The sequence below is a fragment of the Sphaerodactylus townsendi genome, linkage group LG10 (assembly GCF_021028975.2).
Source record: "Sphaerodactylus townsendi isolate TG3544 linkage group LG10, MPM_Stown_v2.3, whole genome shotgun sequence".
NCBI lineage: Eukaryota > Metazoa > Chordata > Lepidosauria > Squamata > Sphaerodactylidae > Sphaerodactylus > Sphaerodactylus townsendi.
Genome location: NC_059434.1, coordinates 71072702 through 71096369, shown reverse-complemented (window position 1 = coordinate 71096369; position 23668 = coordinate 71072702). Strand labels below are relative to the sequence as shown.

General features: G+C 42.2%; 1 protein-coding gene across 2 annotated transcripts in view; it reads right to left on the bottom strand.

Annotated features, from left to right (window-relative positions):
- The window catches only part of UNC5C (unc-5 netrin receptor C), a 368989-nt gene that overhangs the window by 115656 nt on the left and 229665 nt on the right, over positions 1 to 23668 (bottom strand). For both annotated transcript variants that reach the window (XM_048509243.1, XM_048509244.1), the window contains exon 3: positions 9842 to 9985. In XM_048509243.1, coding sequence (XP_048365200.1) covers positions 9842 to 9985 — 144 coding nt within the window. The remainder of the gene's footprint in view (positions 1 to 9841; positions 9986 to 23668) is intronic.

Below are 23668 nucleotides of genomic sequence, written 5' to 3'. Positions count from 1 at the left end.
CAGCACCCCTCCTAGCACTACATGAACCCCAGCCAGAACAGCCCATAGTTCAGGAGGTAGGGTGTGAGTCACAGAATTCAGAGGTCTTTGCCATGCACATAGTGCCAGGCATTGCTGTTTTGTGTCAGGAGAAGAATCAGTACTTAGCACCAATAAAGGAGTGCTTAGCACTAATACCTAAGGGGGACAGAAAAGCCCACACTATGCCATTGTGTCTTACTGATCTTCAGAGGCTCATCCCAAAGGAACAATCAAACAGCTACCCCAACCCAGGAATTGGCACCTGCCTCCCTCATTTCCCTCACCATGAACTTCCTTGACAATATTCTCTCCCACACTTTGCAGTGTGAGTGTATGGCAACAATCCAAGAAAGGGCCAATTGGCACTATGTCACGTAATAAGGCACATGCCCAGGAAAGTGAACCCAGGAAAGGTGCTCACGATGCTGGGTGGAAAAAGGATGCTGGTAGACTCATACTGGCACTTGCTCACCCCAGGTGCAGGGTGGGGGTAAGGGGCAGGAACAACCGCAGTTTGGGCTGGCTGGCAGTTGCCCCACTGCACTTTGTGGACCATCTAGCCAAGTAATCATGGCACCTACTGCTTTGCAAGATCACATCTTTGTGTAGCAACAGGAGATGAAGAAGTTGCAGTTGTAGACCACTTCCTCCAGAGATCAGTAAATGTCATTCAGATGGCTAAACCATGTGCCTCAGAAGTGTTCCCTGGCAGGTGAAGCCCCTCCATAGAGGTGGAGCTGCAGCTGCTGCTGGGGTCTCACAAGCATGGCTATGGCCGGCACAGTGTCTGTGCTGTTTGTCATCAATTTATCTTATATACAAACCTAGTAATCCACTAATTTTTTGGAGGCCCTGTTTTGGGTGCCCTCCACCACCCTAAACTAGATAGGTGGCTACTCAAGAAACAGCCTTCTTGGTTGTGGAATGAAATCTTTCCTTAAGGAGATCTACCTGTCTCCTTCTATCCTTATCTTCAGTCAATGGGTCAAGAGTTTGTTTCATTGGCATACCCTCAATAACTGTTATAGACAGTGGTGGGATCCAAAAATTGTAGTAAAAGGTTCCCATGGTGGTGGGATTCAAACTGTGGCGTAGCGCCAATGGGGCTGGGCGGGGCACGACGGGGCGTGGCTGGGCATTCCAGGGGCGGGGCATTGCTGGGCAAGGACGCAGCCGCTGCGCCGGTGCTTGGGCGGGAAACGAATGCACGCAGGTGCAGGCCGCCATGCACGCCGGTGCACCTCCTGCTAGACTGCTTCAAGTTCTGCACGCTACTGTTGAGAGGAGGGGCGTAACTAAGGCAAAAATCACGAGGCAAAATCACCAATTAGTAACCCCCTCTTGGCACACACAAATAATTAGTAACCTACTCACGGGAACCTGTGAGAACCTGCTGGATCCCACCTCTGGTTATAGACCCTGGTTTTGTGGTGTATGTTAATACGTTTTTATGTTTTTACTGATTCTTACATATTAACTGAAATGCTGTTTTAATGTTCAAATGTTTTTATGCTTACATGTTTGCCACCTTCAACACTCTATTTGGATGGAAAAGCAGCATTAAAAACTGGATTTGAATCTGGGTGTCCTCAGTTCACATCCAACGTTTTAGCCATGACACCAAAATGGATCCCAAAAGAAGACACAGAGCTGATGTCATTTTTTGAGCAAACATTTCCAGCTCGTGTGGCTTAGTATGCTTCATTTCTTGCCTTCCATTTTCCAGAGATGATTGAAAAGGGGCTGTTCTTGTACCAACACAGCTAGTTCATGTGCTCTGCAGAAGGAAACTCAAAAAGGATGGGTGCCATCACTAATTGGGTAAGCCATTAGATCTTTACACTGTAGCACTGTGCACTACCCACAATATGAATTTGGCTCCCCCTCACATGTAGCCTACCCCAAACTCTGGGCGGAATGTATCCTTACACAGTGATGAGCTGCTCCTTTCCTGTTGTAACTTAAATTATGTCTGTGAGGAAAAGGTCTGAAAGTTGTGTGAGAAAGTACAGTCACAATCTCCGTTTTCAGAAAACTTAGTTCTATCACTTTTCATAAATTTCAGGCCAAAGGTTTAATTCCAAAACATCCATTACTCTGTCAATCAAAAATAGAGGATTATGTACTAATTATGCAAAATAATTGAATTCAGTTGTTCACCGAAAGAAATAAGCCCATAAGCATAAATTTTAATATCAAAACATATTTCCGCTTCTACATTGGGAGGTTATACCCAAAGCTATCTTGCTACTATGCCTTTTGCATTTTGTAGTGTGATTTCCCCCTCCACCCTTCCTGCCTCTAAAATGATAGCATGAAAGCTAATGAGGAAGGCACAGTGGTAGAACATTTAGCTCCCATGTTCAGTCCTTGGCCTCTCTAGTTAAAGGATTCGGCAGTAGGTAAGAGCACTACGCGAGACCCCTTAGCTTTCAAGCTACTATCTTTCTGAGTAGACAATAATGACCTTTGGGCAGGGGACCCCTCCTCCTCCGTCTTCCCTCCAGGAGAGCAGCCCATATTCTTTGGGGCAGGGGAGGCTCCTGGGTTTGGGGGAAAGTTGGCGGGGATTCTTCGTCAGCCATTTCATCCCTTAGGCAGTGTGTGTACACACACACACACACACACACACACACACATTTTTAAAACACACACACACAATTACGTGAGAAACTTTGGGCAACAGAAGTTTTCTATGATAAGATTAAGACAAAATCCCACATAACTCACAATTGCCTGCTGACTTGACTACCCAATGGTGTGGTAGCTACCCAATGGTGTGGTGGTGTTCCAATTACCAAGTAAGAATGCCATGGAGTGCCTGGCTGAATGGAAACAATAAAACACCAGCAGTTATGAGAACTACTGAAAGACTTCAGCTTGAAATTGGGGAACTACCATCTATGTATGTCATTGCAGGACAGGTAATTACACACCCATAGCCTTAACAACATTGCCCTGTTTCATTAAATCACAGTCATTTCAATTAAAGGTCTAAATATAACATGCCCGCAATCTATTATGTGTTACCTGGCAAAGCACCAAAATCTACTTCATAATTTAAAGTGGTTTTATTTTTGACATCTAAAAGAACTGGTGAAACATTTCTAAGGTTCTCTTGGGCTCCAAGCTAGCACTTTGAATGGATATTTAAAGTTCAGTATTTATCTGTTACAAAGGTCCCTGAAGACTACAAAGGTCTGTTTGTTGCCTGAAGCATAATCCCAGTAAAAGAGTTGTGTTAAATACTTGTGTTAGTGTCTGTATAAGGATATTTGTTTGCCCTTCTAAACCTCTATAAGAACTATGAAAGGATTCAGTCAGTCAGCCATTTAAAACATTTCTATAATGACTTTCCAACTAACTCAGAGTCCCTGGGGCAGCCAACATTAAAACATTTTGAACATTTTAAGCATTTCAAACATTAAATCAGTGCTTAAAATGTGCCATCAAGTCATAGCTAACTCATGATGACCTCGTAGAGTTTTCAAGGCAAGAGACATTTAAAGATGGTCTACCCTTGGTTGTCTCTGCATGAGCTAGAAGAGTTCTGAGAGAACTGTGACTGGTTCAAGATCATCCAGCAGGTTTCATGTGCAGGAGTGGGGAATCAACCTTGGTTCTCCAGACTAGAGTCTGCCACTGTAAGCTCTATATTACACCAGATCTCGTGTTTAAAATACAAATGTGTAAAATATTTAGAACAATTAAGTATCTGAACAGATAAAAACATACAAAGGACTGATAGACATGTAATAGATAAGCTGTGAAGATGCTTTGCTACACAAACTTTCTCTTTCTAAATAGGCCCAGGATCCAACCTTAAAGTGGTCCATCCAGGTGACAAGGTGAGCCAATTGACAGCAGCTCAGCTGGAAGTCCTTCACAGCTCAACTACCTGAGATATTTTAACCAGAGTCCCCTGAGATCATAAGAAGACAAATCATATGTTCTACCCTGTATCTATGCAATGCTGCCTAACACTCCATTCCTCTCCTTAACTATAGCAGTACAAAGGTACTTATTTTTGCACTAAATCTTCAGAGTGCCTGAAATTTAAAATTCATATCACTTCAATAGGAAAATGCATTTAGATAAGTAATACTCGGTGACTCAGGAGCCACATATGACTCTTTGGCTGATTCCGCATGGACCAAAAACAGTGGTGTGAAAATGGTGTGAAAATGGTGTAAAAGGGTTTAAAACAGTGGCTCATTCTGCACATGCAGAATAATGCACTTTCAAACTGCTTTCAGTGCTCTTTGAAGCTGTGCGGAATAGCAAAATCCACTTTCAAACAGTTGTGAAAGTGGTTTGAAAACGCATTATTTTGCGTGTGCGGGAGTGTAAAAAGGTTTATACCATTTTCAGACTGTTTTCACACAGCTGTTTTTGGCCCATGCAGAATCAGCCTCAGACATGTTATCCATGGCTCTTCTGGGCACTGTTCCCCAGTGTGGCACCCACACCAAGTTTAAAGAACATGCACAAGGTCATTGCCCCATGGGGTTTGTGGTTGGCAGGTGATTTCACTCTGTAACACCCACTGCTGCAGGGGCAAGAGGACAGGCAAGTTGCAAGCTGCAAGCAGCAGGTCTACAGTCAGGGATGGAAATATCTGGTTTACATTCTCCAACAATTCTTCCATCCTCTCCACAGCTCCAATCTCTCATCCCAACATGAAGGCAGCAGTCAGGAGGAAGAAAGGACAGAGAACTACAACTACCACCATGTCAGTCAGCCAGGAAAAAGGGCAAGTTGGCAACAATGCAGAGGCAGTAGTTTAACTCTTTTCTCCTCCAGAAACTTTAGTAATCTCACTGTCTTATCTGAGCTTATCTGTTCCAGATGCTAAGAAGATAGTGAGAAGGTTAAGAGGAAAGCCCTTTTCCTTGTTCCAAAAACACACGGGCTGGCTAAGGTTCAGCTATGGTTCATTTTGCACAGCACAAATAAGACGTCCTGAGGACATTAAAAAGGGCATCGTGGGAAGGAACTCCACCCAGTTTTTCCCCCAAGATGTCCTCAGGACGCCTTATCTCAACCCATTTTATTTCGAAGACGCTAGAAGAAGGACATTTTTCCTTCAAGTCATCTGCAAACGTCTCCTGCATGGCTGTGTGGAGTTCAGGAGCTCAGGAGGTGTTTTATGTTTCCTGGCTGACGGTTAAGCTCTCTGGTCAGTTTCCTCCCCAGTTAGCATCTGACATTTTGTGTGCTGCTGAAAGGATTCTCCTTTTCTCCATTTGCTAATGGTTTCCCCAGGGAGTTTGCTCTGCAGGCTCTGATCCTGGATGCTTTTTCAGCCCGAGGGGTACATAGTTGTACTCAGCTTATCATGGCAATTCGGGCAATCATAGTTTTTCTTACTGCACAGAAAAACTAAGACAGTTTTCTATGGCAGGTCTACCCAATGCTTCTCAATGGGTGGTAGACTGTTCTTCCGAGCAGCTAATATTCTCATATTTTTGTATGTGTATCTTCGAATACAGCTCCTCCAATATATATTTTTTAAAAATAGGAATACTATATATTGCCAGAATCGGCAAGATTTGAGCTGAGTACTCTTTGGACTGAAAAGGTGCCCAGGATCGGAGTCTGTGATGGCCTATTCACACGTTTCACTCAGGCCCTTTCCGCACGGGCCATAAACGGTGGCTTGGGGACGGCAAAAACGCCGTCCCCAGGCCGCCATTCGCACAGGGGGTGCAGCTGCATCGCAGCCGCGCCGCCCTCGTGCCGGCCGCCCATCCCGACGCCGGCGTTTTCCCAGTGCGCTTCGAAGCGCACTTGTTGAGGAAACGCCGGCTGGAAGCCACTGCTGTGCAAATGGCAGCGGCTTCCTGGCACTTCCCCCCCTCCCTCCCTGTACTTACCTTGTTCCTGGGCCTCCGGCGCGTCGCCGAGGGAGGACGGTCCTAGCGTCGTCGGGTCGGCGTCGAGTATGCCGACCTGGCCGCTTCCGCATTTGTGCGGAAACAGCCTCTGTGAAAAAGCCATTCAATGACAAACACACATGTGTGAAAACCGCTCTGACTATTAGATAGGATTCAGAAAGACCGGGCAACACTTTTCCTTCTCTATTCATCCACTGGAGCTGGTCACAAAATAAGTTATCACCAGATGGAAAAGAAGCCAGATCAGGAGAATCAGAGATAATTGTTGGAAGGCAATGAGCAGGCACCAGAACAACTCTAGTTTTGAAAGCTAACAGCACCATTTATAAATTCTTCTAATTGCTTCTACAGAGCCCATGGAGAGAAAAAAAGTGCATTCTACGCATATATCCACAAAAAGGCTTTTCTGGGGAATTCATTCATTTTACTACCAAAAAAACCCCACACTCTTTCGCTAAAATGCCAACCTAAATGCCAGTCAGCCAGTCAGTTGCTAGTGAACATTCACCCAGAGCTGTTTGTTTCTTGTTCCCAAAGGCAAAGGAAACCTTGGCTGAGTGATGTGGTTCCTTACACTGTTAAGTCAGGGTAAACTCATTTCATTCATCTGATAGCAAAATGAGAGTCTCCAGTGCAAACAGTGTATTACAAAGGTGGTCCTCTATTGGAAAAGTAATGAAAATTAAATATTTGTATAATGAACTGGATATCTGTGTTGCTAGGAACTGTTTGCCTTAAGTTATGTCAGTGGAGGGGGGGCAGATACAGATGTGACAGGAGAAGGAAGGATTTAATATGAAGATGAATGTCAATAAGGTTAAGTTGGCTTTTTTGGTTATCTCATTCCGTTGGATCAGGATACCTCCATTAGGACTAGTAAAAGCAGCACAATGAAATGACTGCATAGATCTAATCCAGCCATTCTCAACCAGGGTACCGTGGTACCCTGGGGTGCCGTGAGCATGTCCCAGGGGTACCGCGGCAACACTACTGCCCCCCCTCATTTTTGTGGTGTCTCCCACCGGCGCCAGCAAGGACATGGAGCTGGCCCATGGGGCAGGGCCTGCCACAAGGTCAGCAGCCACCCCCCCCCCAGTGCTTCCCTTCACCCTGGGAGGGGAAGGTGGGGAGTGTGGCAAGCAGGGGCAATGGGAGGGGAAGGTGGAGGGTGGCGGCAGGGGTACCGTGAGATATGAGGAGTGAGATCAAGGGTACCCTGATCTCGAAAAGGTTGGGAAACACTGATCTAATCTATCATCGTGGGATCGCACTCATCCTGTCAGGAACTTCATATGGATAGCATAACATGTTTGACTGCAGACAGTTTCTTTGGATTGGAGAACATTACTTGAGATGTGCTTCAAATATGACATATTAATAGATCCACATGACGGGAGTTCAAGTGCTTGTCAAGGGAAATAAATGCTCAGATTTGTTATGTGAATTGAGAAAGCACTGTTAATCTTAATTTCATTGGCAGTGCTGAAAAAAATATTAACAATGGAAATGAAAATCTGATAGATGTAGGTTTGTAAGTTGACATTCAACCAAGTAAACAAACACTGGAACATGAGTCATATATTTGAAAAGCAAATTGGTCATAGCTCCATACAACATACAGTATTTTGCAAGTGATTATGCTAGAGTTTTTATCAATTATTAAAACCTCATGTCTATTGGGGGATGATTTTCTTCAAATTCTAACCCTACGGTAAAAATGTAGATCACAAGCTTCTGTTCTAAAAACCTTTTTTTTGGTACAAGTTACTCTATACATTGATTTAACTATAATAAAAAAGTACTGTTAACCATTGTGCCACTATTTTCCTTTGAAGTCCTAAAATACTGGATTTCATAGCAGAAATATACAAAATAAATACAAATAAATAAACAAGTAGAATTAGGAACAGTGCAAGCAGGACATCATGAGTTAATAACCAGCAATAGATATTCCTGTAACTCTGAATTACAGGAGTAGATGTGGATGCTAAAACAGCGAGCTGAATCTTAATGGCTGCTGCACTGACCACAGAGTCACCTTTGACCCTGGCTGCCATAACACTGACACAGACATGGCTTGCTTTTTGCATCTTGTAGCAGGGATGAGCCTACATCTGTTGAGGTGAGCCTATACCTATTACAATCATTTCTGAGGCCTAGTTGGACCCTACAGCACTGTCAGACTGCAACCGCCATTTGGTTTAGCTTATTCAGAACTGCCAGCCAGGGCTTATGACCCAGCAAGAAATTTTGAGATAAGATAAGTGTCTAGATTGCTCCTGCTAATACCCCAGCAATATCATTGTGGAGATGGGCCAGAATGTATAAAATTTGTATTTAATCAAGAAACATGGAAGTTGCCTGAACCAAAGATTTGATGAATCAAAATGGTTCTCTGTATAGGGACCAGCAGGCCTGCATGTTAGCAGCTTCTCAGTGAAGATGCAGGCAAGTACAGATAGACATCTTTAAGGTCTTGTAACTACAGGTTACTATATGACAGAAGCCATATAAATTTATAACCTTGTTTTTCTGGGTTAGAACCAGCAATAGGGGATAGCTAAATCAATGTGATAAATTAAATAAGGAAAAAGTGTTTTTCTATTTATGCTGAATGAACACAGATATGATAATGAGTGATTCACATTTACTTGTATTTGATCATAATTCTATTGTCTTAGAATTGAAGGTATAATTGTTGTTAGAATCAATATTTGTAAAATCATTTGAAGTTAAATCATTTCTAACTAGTAAAGAAAAGTTTTATGATTTAAAAGTATGTCAAAATGCTGCATACCTTAAGGACCTCTCTCTTTGGGAGCAAACCAAGAATAACAAGTTATTCTTGGAGACAGAAGCTAGTTTTATGGCTGCCCTTTGTATATGGGTAGAGGACACGCACTAAAAACATGCAGCGTTTGAGTAACAGAAGGAATGTAATACATAGAATAGAGGCTGTCTTCATGTGACCAGGAGACACATCTATCCAATGAGATTTTTAAAGTACATGCTTGTAGCACGTGAAAGAGGTATGGACTATGTACGTAAATCTTATGATGATGATTGTGTGACGTCTGTATTTTGTGTCTATAAAAATTGGTCCCTTTGTATGAAGGGGTGTGCCTCTTACCCTTAAGGGGACACCCTGGTCAGATTCTTATGCTGTCCAGTAAACTTATCTTCTGTTTCAAAATTGCTTCTTGGGTGTTTTCTAATTTAGTCTTAAACTAATTCAGCTGTGTAGGACCAGAGACGCGGTCCTGGCCCCACATCATAAAGAAAAAAAAGTGTACCCAAACCAAAGTTACACACAAAAACCAAAGTTACACACAAAATAGAATAACGTTTATATTTGAAAAAAAGAAACAAGACATGATTTCATTTATTATATAACAATAAAGACATTTGAGTGTAACCTGGTTCTGGTATACTTTTCTTGTTTTATGATGTTGCTAGTATATCTGTACTACCACCACCCCTTTTTTTATAGAGGATTTTTCCTGCTAATATCCCAACAACTTCAGTACAGCATAATGACTTAATGACATTTAAAGCTTCATAAACTTATGCATTTGAAAATGTATCAGCACATTGATACTGCTGGATCATATGTTGATAAACAGCAGTCATGACTTAATTACAGTGGAACCTTGGTGTTCGCCGGTAATCTGTCTGGCAACGGCCGGTGAACACCGAAAACAGCGTATTCCGAGGTACGCCGTTTGTGCATGCGCAACACCGTTTGCGTAGCCTCGGAAGCAGACGGAAACCGAGGCTTCCGACAACTTCTGAGTGCGGAAGATGGCGCCCAGCGATCGGCGATCTCAGAAATTGGCAATTACCGAGGTACCAATGTACCAAGACGACAACTTCTAGCTGCAAAAAGAGATTTCTCATGCAGATGTAAGAAAGGAACTACTTACATGCAATCCGAACGTAGGCCTTCCGGCTTTTGGTAGTGCCTGCAGAGCTCCAGGCCACACATTGGCACCAGTAATCTTCTGGTCCAAAGAGTTCTTCAACTTGCTGGCGTGAAATCTCAATGCTCACTTCTCGGACAATCAGTCCTGTCAGCAAACAATAATATTTCATGTTTATCTCAAAACTTTATAACAAATGTTCAGACAAATCTTGCTCCTGTACACAATATCTGGAAACATTCATAATATCACCTGGCTTTTTTTCTTTCTTGGTTCCTTTGAATTTCTGAAATAACCCTAACTAGAACAAATGTATTTCCGCTAAGATATTCCCTGTGCTTTAATAATCAGAAGAATTGTTAAATAACAATAACAATAATGTAACATGCGATTAAAATAAGGTGGTTGTGTAGCTAGTCATCACATCTTGCTGAGAAGGTGACTAAAGGAAAAAAATAAACTGTAACAGCATTTAATTAACCTAGCAACAAAACAAACTGAAACTATCTAGAAGATTAATGAAGCGGTTCTGTGCTTCGATCGGTAGGAGTAGGAATGTATCTCCACAGATTCATTGGAAACTTTGAGTGGTGCTTGTGCATATACATCTGTATGGATAATAGGATTCTCTTAGTGTGATCAGAAATCTTGCTTTGATAATGCTTCCGAATTGAGTGGGAAAAGCCCAGTGGTATAAACATGATCTGCATTCATATCTAATGGGAGGTCAACTGTGATGGTGGTAATGGAAGAGGAGGTGGGGCCTTGCTGCTGTGCTTTCCCAAAACACCTTTAGTGGATGCATGATTTTCTATGAACAGGGCTCATGTGAATTTACCTCTCTTAGGCTGATTCTGCACAGCACAAATACAGCATCTTGAGGCCATTATAAAAAGTATTTTTGGAGGAACTCTCCAGTTTTCTTCCCCAAGACATCCTCATGTCAGGTTTTTTCCTACCAACTCTGGTTTTTCAACAATCGCTAAACAAGCAATCTTTTCCCTCCAAAATGTGGCCGAGTTGTTCCCTGCTTGCTGGGGACAGAGCAGGCAAGCAGGAAATGTATTATTCTTCCTGCTCAGTAATTTTAAACCTCTTGCTTTCATTTTCCCCATTCCCAGCTGCCATTCTGCGCTGCAGAGATTCTCTGTCCCTGCCTCCATTTGCTGAAGATTTCCCACAAAGGGTTCCTCTGCTAGCAGCATATCTGCACATAATTTCACTTAAAAGTACATTAATAAAGTTTGTTTCGTCTAGTTGTAAGCACAGAAGAAAGAAAGAATGATAGAAAGTGGTAGAAAGTGAGAGAAAGAGAGAGAAAGAGAAAAAGGAAAGGGTTTTAGATTTACCAGAAGGTTATTTCTTCCTTCTCCCCATTATTTAGGAAAATAATGGAGAGAAAAAGATTCTGGCCGAAATACAGCTTAAAGTCATTTCACAGAATCATGAAAAAGTGTCTTTGTTAAGAAAAAGCATTCAATGTTCCTACATTCCAGAAAAAGATACATCTTATGCTTGTGTGAAAAGACAAAGCTCATGAAAATAATGTCTTCAACTAAAACATATCTAAAAGCTATTATGAGGACCCAGAAAATAGAAAATAGAAATAAAGCATTTAAATGATTATTTCAACTGAAGTAGGTGCTCTTATATGTATAACTTAAGCAAGAAGTTTGCTTGAAGACATTTTAGTATTCAAGAATTATGGCTCCAGAAATAGCAAAGGTACTTTAAGCTTTCCCCAAAACAGCCCCTGTTGTCTCTTCCCACATTCCAAAGAAAAGATGCTTTTACTTTCTAGCCAACAAATGAGCTGAGAAAGTGTGTGTGTAGAGGAAAATCGCAACTTGACCAAGCAGAATTAAAGCAAAGAGAGTCAAGCCACGTGAGAAACTATATTCTTAAGAATGCTATTTAACAATGTATCGCCATGATTAACAATGATGGGAATATTGAAACGTCATGGATTGACAGGGTTTGGCTTTGCAACATTTATGATGCATCAGCTGTCTTTATCCTATAAGAACTGTGACTTTTGTATACTCAGGGCGACTCCTCTGATTCTAAAACTGACCCTCTGAGGGTTTGGAATAAAAATTATTTATTTAATTAGCCCTTGTCGGCTCAAGCTTATTAGCTTACTCTTACCCTGTGCTAACATAGTGATCCTGCGCATGTGTCATTTTCTCTTGTTTTGAGGGAAGTGTCTGTGTAGCTATGACAACACGATATGAGAATCAGAGCCACTCAGAGGGCTGGTTTATCTCCTATCAAGTAGCAATTGCTAGGTCTTTCCAGTTCACAGACACCTCCCTCCAAACAAAACAAAACAGAAAGAAAAAACAACACATGCTTGGGGTCACTAGGCAAACAAACTTTATTCATGTACTTTTAGGAGTGAAATTGTGTGTGGATGAGCTGCTACCAAAGGAAACCTCCATGGGAAACCTTCAGCAAATGGAGGCAGGGACAGAGAATCTCTGTAGCACAAAATGGCAGATGAAACTTCGGAGCCCTTCGGGGATCGGGCGGTATACAAATTAAATAAATAAATAAATAATAATAATAATAATAATAAATAAAACTGACAAGCTTCATCAGCTAGTGGAGGCAACGGGAGGCTGCAAAAGAACTGTTTTGGCTGGCAGCATTTTTTTTCTGCACTTTACAGACAAAAAAAGCCCAAACAGTTTTTTTAAAAAGTCTGCAAAATGTTTCATTTGTACTGAGAAGAAAGGGCCTCAGAGAGCCAAATCAGTACCTTTTAATCTGAAATTATACTAGCAGCAAAACTCATACAAAACATTTCCTTGATCATTTTGAAGTTTCCATGATGTGGAAGAATGCCCAACCCTTACTGACCAATGGTACTGTAAGCAAATGTTTGCAGCACCCAAAATGCAGATATTTTATTCAAATCTTAGTCATGCTCTTAGGCTGATATATCACAGGCCTCAATAAAATTACAGTATTGGAGACTTTGCACATTGAAGACCACGGTTATTAAAACCTGGTATTTCTCAAACTATGTTTTACTCAAAAACTCCTGCCCCAAACCACACTGGGGTCCCGCTTCTATATATGAATGCTAGAGGTGTAATTACAAGAGACTTGGAACACAGTATGCAGTTTGACCCTGCCTAAACTAATGTTTATGAGCCATAGGCTGGAGTTCTATTTTCAGCCTTCCTGCCACATGCACTACAAGGTCATATTCATAACATGAATGTCCACGATTGTATAGTTTGGGCAGCCCTGCAAGTCATGAAAACAAAGAATGCCCCTTCATTTTGCCTTGAGTGTTACAGAATGTGCCATTGAGGAAATCATCAATTAGTTACATTTTTTAGACTGTCATGCTCTGTCATATGCAGTTGTCTGCACTGTACGTCAATAAATAAAAAGGCAAGCCCTCAACATTAAAAAAAATACTGGAACTGATCTATAACACACAGCACTAGCAAATTCGGTTGCATGTCCCTTGTAAGCAATCATTATCCATATAATACACTGGTGAAGATTAATCTTGTACACCTGTATGCATGCCTTTCACACGACCGGAAATGCTGCTTTTTCATGTGGAGGTGCCTACATATGCATTCTAGTTTAATGCCTAATAAAGGTCTTTGAACTTTGATATGCATTCTAGTTTGAGCGCAAGGACTCCCTGCAAATACTGAACTATGACCGTGTATGCCTGGAAATGGAGCAAGCTGGTATGATTCTATGTGAAGGTATGGCATGCTGAACAAGTCACAATATGAGGCATCCCTTCCCCAGTGAGCACAGAATGGCGGATCCTTCCAATATTGTTCCAAGCCCTTTTATCTTCCATGTCACACTGGTGCCACACAGCTTGGCAATCATGGCATTAGCATATGTTTCATGCATTTTCTAAATGTATTTGCTCCTGTCAGCTCTCTTCAGAGTGACGAATAAGGTGCGATGTAAATATTTTAATTCATAAAACAAAAATATAACCTTCTATAATTCTCTTTATATTTTTGGCAGCACCAGTTAGTCATAAAGAGCATATCTTTAAATGATATGTTAGTATTTTTCAATGCTCTATCAACTTACTAAAATTAAATTTAATTCATTAAAATATGCATATATGGAGGTAGTCTTCCACTACTGTGTATACATTCCTGAAGTAATGGGCACTTCACAACCATTGTCTTTCAAGAAGGTGAAAACTGTCTACCATGATAGGAATGCTCTCTGCAATGACGAGCCACTTCCATAATGGGTGAAGAATTCAAGAAGACAAAGTATAACATCCAAACCATAATATTTTAGCCAATCTGCACTCTTAGACAAAAACAAAACAAAAACTTAGTGCGTGATGCTGACCTACTAGCTTTACACGTATCCACTTTCACTAGCCTTGTTCAATATTTGCTTCAGAAATAACAGTTCAGGAAGTGACATAAACTTCTTGTCAGATCAAATCAGAAAGGTGGCTGTACAATTTCAACAGCTGGAAACGGATATTCCTTCAGCATTGTATCAAGAAAACTAAACAAAATCTATCAGCCTTTGCTAATGCAATTGAAATCCTTAATACTATAACACTTCCTGGGCGAGTTAGAGAAAATGAAATTTGTTAAAGGATTTGCGATGGCAAAGAACTTATTATGAGGGCATATAATGTGATACTGTAGATCACATGGAACAGCAGAAAGTGTTTCTTTGTGGTAATCTACGGCTATAGAGCATCACAAGGGGAATGATAACTTAAGGAATGGAATGCCTCTGCAGCGCCTGAATTTTTATAACTATTAGGGTAGCAAACCAAAGTTTATTCGTACTTTAGTAATGATAACCGTGCTGGTTTATACAACAGTAGGAGTAAACATCTGGTCCTACTTTATTAAAAAGATGTTTCAAAAGGAACAAAAAGTTTGTTCAGATGTAAAATAGAGAATGAAGAAGACTTTATTTACAGTCAATGACCAGATATATTACAAAACTCCAAAATATCTACAAACAAAACAAGAATGCAGATCTCTCTCCCGTATTCCAGCACTATCCATCTATATTCAGATCATTTTTTTCTTTTTCATAATGAATAGACAGAATTTTGCTACCCATTTAGTAATATTCTCCTTCTTATCTTGTAATAGTTTTTCACAACAAACTTTATCAGAACAATATGTCATTTTGTGTAGTAGATGTGACAGGCATTTTTTCCTTGCCTCCTCATAAAGGGGACACTTTAATAACATATGCTCTATAGTTTCTACAGACTTCAGAGAGCAAGAACATAACCTTGCAGCATAGAGAATGAAATGCGCTGGCAGAGGGGCAACTTGGGCAGATGCTGCGTGGTTCCACAGAGCCCGACCAGGAAGCCACTGTCCTTGCCAAGACCTGCAGGTGCCCAAAGCTGCACCAGTGTTCCTCGAGGTAAGCATTCCAGGGGCAGGCCAAGGGATGGCGCCAGCCTTAGCTTCTATTGCCCTTCCAGCCCCCATGCACCAGCACAGGGGTTCTCAAAGTTACACAACCATAATCCCCATATGGGGGATTGTCGGTGGCGGGTTGGTTTTTCTTCTTCTGGCCTTTATGTGCTGCAGAAAATCCCTTTGGAGGCACAGGATGGCACTGAGAGGTGCCGTCCCTGTCGGCCCATCAGCTGTGGAATGAGCTACAAGTATAATGAATTGTATTTAAATACTTTGAGAACTGAAAGAGATCCTTGCTACCTCGCCGCATCTTCTGATATCCCCCCCAATACCACCAGGGAGTGAGTTTTTTCAAAAGCAACGTCTTCCTGCCAGTGCGATGCAAAGCGTACTGGCGTGAGGGCACCGCTGTTGGGCACCACTTTTGGTTCCCGTTCACCTACCTCTCCTCCCGTTCACCTACCTCTCCTCCCTGCGCAGCTCTGGATGGCTGCCCTCTGACCCTTGAAGACAATGTGGGTGTGTCCCTCAAGCAGTCCAGAGCTGTGCAGGGAGGAGAGGTTGGTGAATGGGACAACCCACAGGTAGCTCCGTGCGGAGCCACCTGTGCGGGTTGCAGTAGCCTCGGCACTGTCCTCAAGAGACCGTGTGAACGGCCTCATGCATCGACCAGCATTAATTATGCTGGTGGACAGCCATTTTTGCCGCCAAGCAGGAACGGTTTCAGTTTTCCCTTGCCTGTTTGTTTGCAGGTTTTCTCTGGCTGCTTTGGAGGGTAGACTCTATGGTATTATACCAAACTGAGATCTTTCTCCTCCCCAAATCCCACCCTTCTAAGTCTCCATCCCTATAATCTCCAGGAATTTCCCAACGCATAAGTGGCAACCCTAAGTGTACTAGGCAGGCAGGAACAATGCATATGGTCAGCATCAGCTAGTGGGGTCTTTTGTTTCAGCTTTTTTGACATCATAATTGCTGCTTAGGGAATGAAAGTTGGTAATTCTTCTCCACTGCAACCGCCACTGGATAATGCCCGATCTCCCTAACCTGAGTGACTCTTATAAGTAATTAAGTTAGAGGAGGTTATGAAACACGATGCCGATACACTTCTAAGCAAGCGTTCAAAACGTTCTTTCAGAGGGATTTTAGAGTTAAGAATAAAAAATGAGTTAAATGCTTCATCTGTTTTCAACCAGGCCAGAAACAGCATCAGTCACTTATTTGCACAGACCAAATCCACAACTGAATAACTGCCAGTAACCTCTGAGCAAAATCCAGGAAATTACAAATTTGCATGCATTAATACATTTGCATAAATTTCGACACCAGGCCTCAGAAGCATGTGCTTTCCATTTAAAGTTATGTCATAACAAACTTAATTGTAGAGGAATAATTGCATGAGTTTGCTGAGGCCCGGAATGCTAAAAAAAGGGCTAAACACTGTATAAAAACCATAACTTGGAATTAGTAATGAAACGCCTTGCGTGTTCATTTATGGTATTGCTTCCACTGTTTTCCATAGTGAGTAATAAAGTCACAACAGCTTAGGGCAGCGGAACTCATCCATCCACCTTATAACCCTCCATTTTCTAAACGCAGAAAAGGAAACAATATCTTCTTTCTCTATTATGAGACGTTTTCTGCTTTGCTCGACCCTGATTTGAATTAAACCTCTCTGCTCATCTTGCAGCATGGGTTGATTTTCTGTTTAAATAGAAAAGACCAAATCAGGCTCTGGAAGCTATATTCTACAAGCTGACACCCCTCTCCCCGCCAAGCCACAATTCCTGATGAGTTGGGTAAGTATGAGAACACTGTTCTCTCAACATATCTGCAAGTAATACATGGTGACTTGTGACATGTTTTGACTTAAGCCCAGACAAAAAAAAATACAAACAACGCCCCCTCCCCAACAACGCAGAGGACTGATAAGTCCAAGCTCAAACTTAGCTATGCTTTCAGGAAGATTGGGATATGACAAACAGATATTTTAGCAGGTGTTCTATAAACTTCCCCTTTGTTCTTCTTGAACTTTTATAAAGAATGGCCTGGAGTCCATGACATCCAATGCTATCCTGATGTTCACAGAAGGCACAACATACCCTGTTTCCCCGAAAATAAGACATCCCTTGAGAATAAGACGTAGTAGAGGTTTTGCTGAAGTGCTAAATATAAACCATCCCCTGAAAGTAAGACGTAGCAAAGTTTTTGTTTGGAAGAATGCCCGTCAAACAGAACACCAGAGCATGCAGCTGTGGAGCGGAAAAATAAGACATCCCCTGAAAATAAGACATAGCGCATCTTTGGGAGCAAAAATTAATATAAGACACTGTCTTATTTTTGGGGAAACACGGTATCATACTTTCAAGAGAAGTCGATTGAGGTTTATTAGCTTTGTTTCATAATCAATTTAATAATTGATTCTATTGGCTCTGTTTCATAATATCATAATTCTGGAAAGCTTCTAGTGACATACCAAGTATGGGAAAGACCTGCAGCTTCTATGAGCCCAGCATAGCTAAATGTTCCCTTTATAGAAAAGGAAGCTAGTGTGGGTGGTCCACTAAAAGACCCTCAGGGATGTGTGAAATCTGAGCCAGTCTTATTAAAGCTGTTTTCCTTGTAGCAAAACATCCAAATTCACTTTCTATTTCAGTTTATGTGAAATATATAGAAAAGCTATGGGTTCATTTTTTTTAAAAAAAAAGTCCCACTTCATAGAATGAAGCATTTAACAACATTAAAATTTATCCACAAAAATACAATTCTACAATCAACACAAAACGCAAGCCACAAAAGCAGTAACAATACCGTATATACTAACTGCTATGATTCAGGTGTTAACATTAGCCCAATTAGGCTTACATGGTACCTGCCATTAATCTCAATAAATGTCAATTGTAGTAATTTGGGTATCCCTCAGATGAAATTACAGATGTAATTACTGGAGAAAATAGAATAAGTAGAAAGGAGGGCTGCCAACTTTTGGTTACAAATATCCGAAAATGTGAGTGCTTGAGCATGGGAAAGGTGGATTTTGGAGGAGGAGAACCTCCACAGGGATGTCATGTGATGCCATTTCCTGAAGGCGTAGGCGAAAAAATAGTTTGAACTCATATACCATAGCTCTATTAGCTAACTGTGCTTGCTAAAGAAATGGAACTATTTGTCCCTCTATGGTGTTTCATGCCCAATCAGATGTGTAACGAGGGCTGGGGGCAAGCTAGGGCATATGCTCTGGCCACCACTTGAGTGGGGGCACTCTGGTTGCCCCTTTGTAAAAAGTCCTGGCTAACCTTTGCTTCCAGTTGCTGCCCATCCGCCTGCTGCTCCCTGAGGTCAGAGGTGCCCTGCTGATGAGTGCCTCTAAAAGCTGATAGCGGGGGCGGGGGTGGAGCCGAAAGCAGGCAAGGGCCTGCTCCGTCCCTGCATAACCAAGAGGGCAGCAGCAGAGTGCAGCTGCTCCAGCCTGGCCAGGCTCTTGAATGGCTGCCACTGAGCCTGCCCAGTCACCTATCTCTATTCAGAGGCACCCTGCTGGGGAGAGCTGAACACCTCCAAAAGCCGACAGAGAGTAGGGAGCAGGGAAAGCACCAAGCCACTAGCAGGCAAGGGCCATCAGGGGGCAGCAGTCTCCGAGTGCAGTGACTCTAGCCTGGCCAAGTGCTGTGTCATGTGGGGGGAAAGCCCTGAGGTGTTCCTTGCAGCCTCTGTGCGCCAAGCCACAGGGGAATCTTGCCTCTGCAGCTCTTCACCTCCCTCCTACACCTCCTCTCCCTCTTCCTTTCCCCTTCCAGCTACTTATTTATTAGTTTATCTTTTCTTCTTTCTTTATTCCTCTGTCTCCTGCTCAGTTTGTATTTATTCTCACAAAAGCCTTCAACCCCACCCCTTCTGCCATATCCTTCTCTGCTCCACTTCTTCCTTAATTCCTTAATCTAAATTCTTTTGCTCCCCTTTTGAATGAACCCTTTCATATTTCAGTTTTAAAACGTGAAATATAAAATTTGCAAAGCATTGTTAATTCTGCTTTATATATTTTTATTACTTCCCTTTTGGGCTTTGCCTTCTTTTCAAAGATTGTGATAAAACGAAGGAACAACCTGTTTCTTATTCAGTGACCTTGTTCAGATGTCGGCTTGCCTGCAAGAGAGAACTGTACCATGTAACACTCCTTCCTGCAAAGTTCTGATTCTTAGTGTGAGAAATCATCTCACAACGATGCAGCCTAAGTTCCTGTGAGATGCATGGACTAATGAAGACTTTCATGGAACACTGTCAGTGGTGGGATCCAAAAATTTTAGTAACAGGTTCCCTCGCCAGCCCCCCCTCAGCAAAGGGGGCAGAGGCGTACCTAGGCAAACCTGAGCCCTGGGCAAAACCTGAGATGGATGCCCCCCATGAGCAGCCACCCCACCACGACCCCCAATTTTTTTTTTTTTTGCACCAGGTCATTTCTAAATCATCATCACATTATAGAAAATGCCCCAACTCACAAATCTGAACACAGTAATGGTGAAACATACAGGTTCTTTGATAGAGACTGGTGAGATAAAAGGTACGAAAGGCTGAGAATCAATGAATTGCAGTACCTGGAAGGGATTAACCCAGTTCAGGGAGTTACATTATTAGTCGCAACTGCTATATGGAACCTTCACGTTCAAAGGCAGTATGCCTCTAGGGGAGGCGAGGGCGTGGAGATGGAAAAGCGGGCCCAATTAGTAACCCCCTCTCAGCACACACAAATAATTAGTAACCCACTCTCGGGAACTGGTGAGAACCTGCTGGATCCCATCTCTGAACACTGTGCATGAAGGGGCAATGAGATTGTGAAGTGGCCAAACAGTACTCCCTCCTCAGAATGGCCACTGCCTGGATAAGATTTGTCTATGTAGCGTCTCCAGCACAAAGCACCATATTAATGTCGCGAGGTCCCTCCTGGACATCGGCAAGGGGCACAGGGATTTACCAACAATAAGGGGAGGCCTATACCAGTTGGGCAGCAATGTTAGCAGTGAGGTCACTTCCAGTATGGACTGGAAGAGACATCGGCAGATCAGAGGCAATGCTGGATGCTGGTATCTGTGCAAAAAGTAGCCTCCTTGCATTCCCAATAAGTCCCCTTCCAGCCAGCTGACTGGGATGGTGATGGTTCATGTATAGTCCTAGGCCATATATGGACCATCACCACAAATAAAGAAAAGAAATAACCACCACAGTGCCTTGTTCACATAACAAGCAATTTTTGTTGTCCCTTCAAGTGAAATTATCTTTAACTTTTAAATAAGAATAGGTAAAAATCTTATTTGGGTTTCATCAGAAAAAGACAGACACCTTTCCCCTATTTTATCAAACTGGTAAACATTATAGTCCCAAGTGAGGTTAGGATTTATGTACTTAAAAGAAATCGGGGGTATGTGTGTTTCATTGTTTATTTATTTTATTTATTTATTAGTTATATATACCGCCCTCCCCTGAAGGGCTCTGGGCGGTGCACAATTGTTATGTTTTGCCTCTAGTGGATTCCACACAGGTTAAAAACAGTGGATTGCAGTCAGCGTCAACGGAAACATACCTGCCCCGGGGCGTTCGTATGGCCGGGCATACAAATCGGCCGGGCTGCAGGGCCTTCGCACAGAGGCGCAGCAGGGGTTTTTTTTGTTGGCCGTCCATTTCTGCATAGCTACACAGGAATGCACACATGAACCCCCACAGCCACGCTGACATCCCGTGAGACCCGGATATGACCCTGTGAGCCTGTGTGGCTACGCGGAAGTGAGCTGGAAATTTTAAAAAAACATCAAAACAGAAGAGTCTCCTGCCTGGTCGCTCGCTCAGCGCCAGTTGCAGAACGGAATTTTTGAAAAGATTTGCTAAACGATGTATACCGGTTTGGGGAAAATAGGCCATTGCGACTTCACTTCACCAGCAGTAGCTGTACGAAGTCCTTCCCCAAAATGGTGTTTTTACCACCTTCACGCCTCTGATTTTGGCCCAAGCGGAATCCGCCTCTCAAAAGTCATTGTCATTCTGGTTTCTCAGAAGGTGAGCAATATTTACATGTAGAAGGGGACTTACAATTTGCAGCAGTGAACTTAATATAGGCTGACCAGACATCCCGCTTTTGGCGGGACAGTCCCGCCTTAAAACAATTTGTCCCGCGTCCCACGGGTTTTTTCAAGCGATTGATTTTTTGGAAGGCTGCCGCTGCCTTCTGGGCATAATTAGTGCACGGTAGCCTCAGCGTGGCCGCCCAGGAGCCATATGCGCGGCCTTCTGGGGCGTTCCCGTTTCCTGCCCTGGCCCCAGAAGGCCGTGCGCTCCTGCGGCTGCGTGTGCGGCCGCCCGTCCCGGTTCACAAAGGTGACCATCTGGTCACCTTAACTTAGTAGGACTTAGCTCTATGTAGTTATGCATATATTTGTGATGTTGATTATCTTTCTGGTTTACAAATTCAGTTTCTCTTTACTGACACAGTCTTGATGGGACTCCAAATTATTAATTTAAATGACACAGCTTCAATACTTTACAAAAGAGTTATTATTACAAAAGAGGGCAGAAGAGTTGAAGCTACGCTGAGAAAGGAATCCTGGTTACGGGACTCAATAATACAAACCTCAAACAGTCCTAAGAGTTTTTGTTCAAATGCTTCAAAGCACATACCTTGCAGAGTTTGCTTCTTCAAAAAATGTTAAATATAAACAGTCTTCTTCAGATGAAAAACAGCTAAGCAAAACGTTTCCTGTCATATAAATGGGAAAGTGATGATTGTATATAAAAAACATCTGCTTCTTTCATACCTCATTTTCTGTGATTATCAACTGGAACCTTTAGGAAGCTGGTTGAAAATAACCTCAAAAGAGAAATTAGTTTAAAAATGTGCACTGCATCCTTTCCCTAAAGCTGAGGAATGTGCCTAGTAATATTGCAGAGTTGATACTGTAACTCAGGTTCTGGATGTGTAAGTGAATGCACACCTTCATTCTCTCTACCATGCAGAAATATGCTAGGAATAAGGCACTCTACATGAACGTCCTATCACACGGATGCCCAGTTCATACCTTCCTTCATCCTCTCACCCTTTCTGAAGTCTGCCAACTGGACCTCTAAGAAACTTGGCATTATCTGAGTGGTAGAGAGAAAGAGGGCAACGTATTGTCAAAGGCTTTAGTGGCTGGAATGAACTGGCTGTTGTGGGTTTTCCAGGTTGTGTGGTCATGTTCTGGTAGTTTTTGCTCCTAATGTTATACACGCTGGCATCTTCAGAGGCATTTCACAGTAGGATGTGTTCCTCTTTGTGGCCCATTGTAGAGTGATTGTGTGGTAGGGTATATGTTTGTCTAGCTCACAGGTGTGTGTGTGTGTGTGTGTGTGTGGGAGGAGTGAAGCGGATGTGTATGTTTATGTGCCTGGGTGGAGTTCATTTACAGTTGCATTTGCATGTGCATCTGCAATTGCTTTTGTATTTGCATGTGTCTGGGTAGAGTTCATTTGTAGTTGCATTTAAATGTCTCTGATTTTTAATACTGGTAGCCAGGTTTTGTTGTTTTGCAAACTCTCTTCCTTTGTATTGAAACTGTCCCAGTGTTTGTGAATTTCAGTGGCTTCCCTTTGTAGTAAAGAATTTCAAATAAGATCCTATATCTGGCTTGGTTTAGAGCATGTTTGGCCACTGCTGATTTCTCAGGTTAGAGTAGTCATTAGTGCCTTTCATGTTCTTTAATTGTTGCCAGAATGATGCGTTTTATAGTCCCTATGTAGCCTTGTCCACAGCTGCATGATATGCGATTGATCACTGCAGAGGTAAGGGAGTCTCTCTTGTTATTTGCTGATCATAGCATTTGTTGTATTTTTCTGGTGGGCCTGAAGACTGCTTAAAGGTTATGTTTTTCTATCAGCTTTTCCATTTGATTGGTGATTCCCTTGATATAAGGTAGAAATACAGTCCCTGTGGGGGGCTGTTTTTCCTCAGTCCTGTTTTTTAGCTCTTCTAATATTAGCTCTTCTAATATCTGTTCTTGAGTAGCTGTTCCACTGCAGAGCCCAGTCTAGGTGATTCAGTTCATCAGTGGGAAGGTGAAGTTCATAGATCTGTTTTGATTATACTTTCATTTTATTTTATGATTTTACATTTTATGTTTTTATTACTATTGATTGTTTCCTGATTGCTTACTAGACCTATATGGCAATCATTAAGTGCTGTACCTTATGATTCTTGACAAATGTATTTTCTTTTATATACACTGAGAGCATATGCACCGGAGACAAATTCCTTGTGTGTCCAATCACACTTGGCCAATAAAGATTCTATTCTATTCTATTCCCTTTTTTGTTGCAGGTGGTGATTGGTGGGTTTTTTTGTAGATATTGGTCTATGTGGGGTGGTTTTCTATACACTCTGTGACCTAATTGTTGGTTTGTT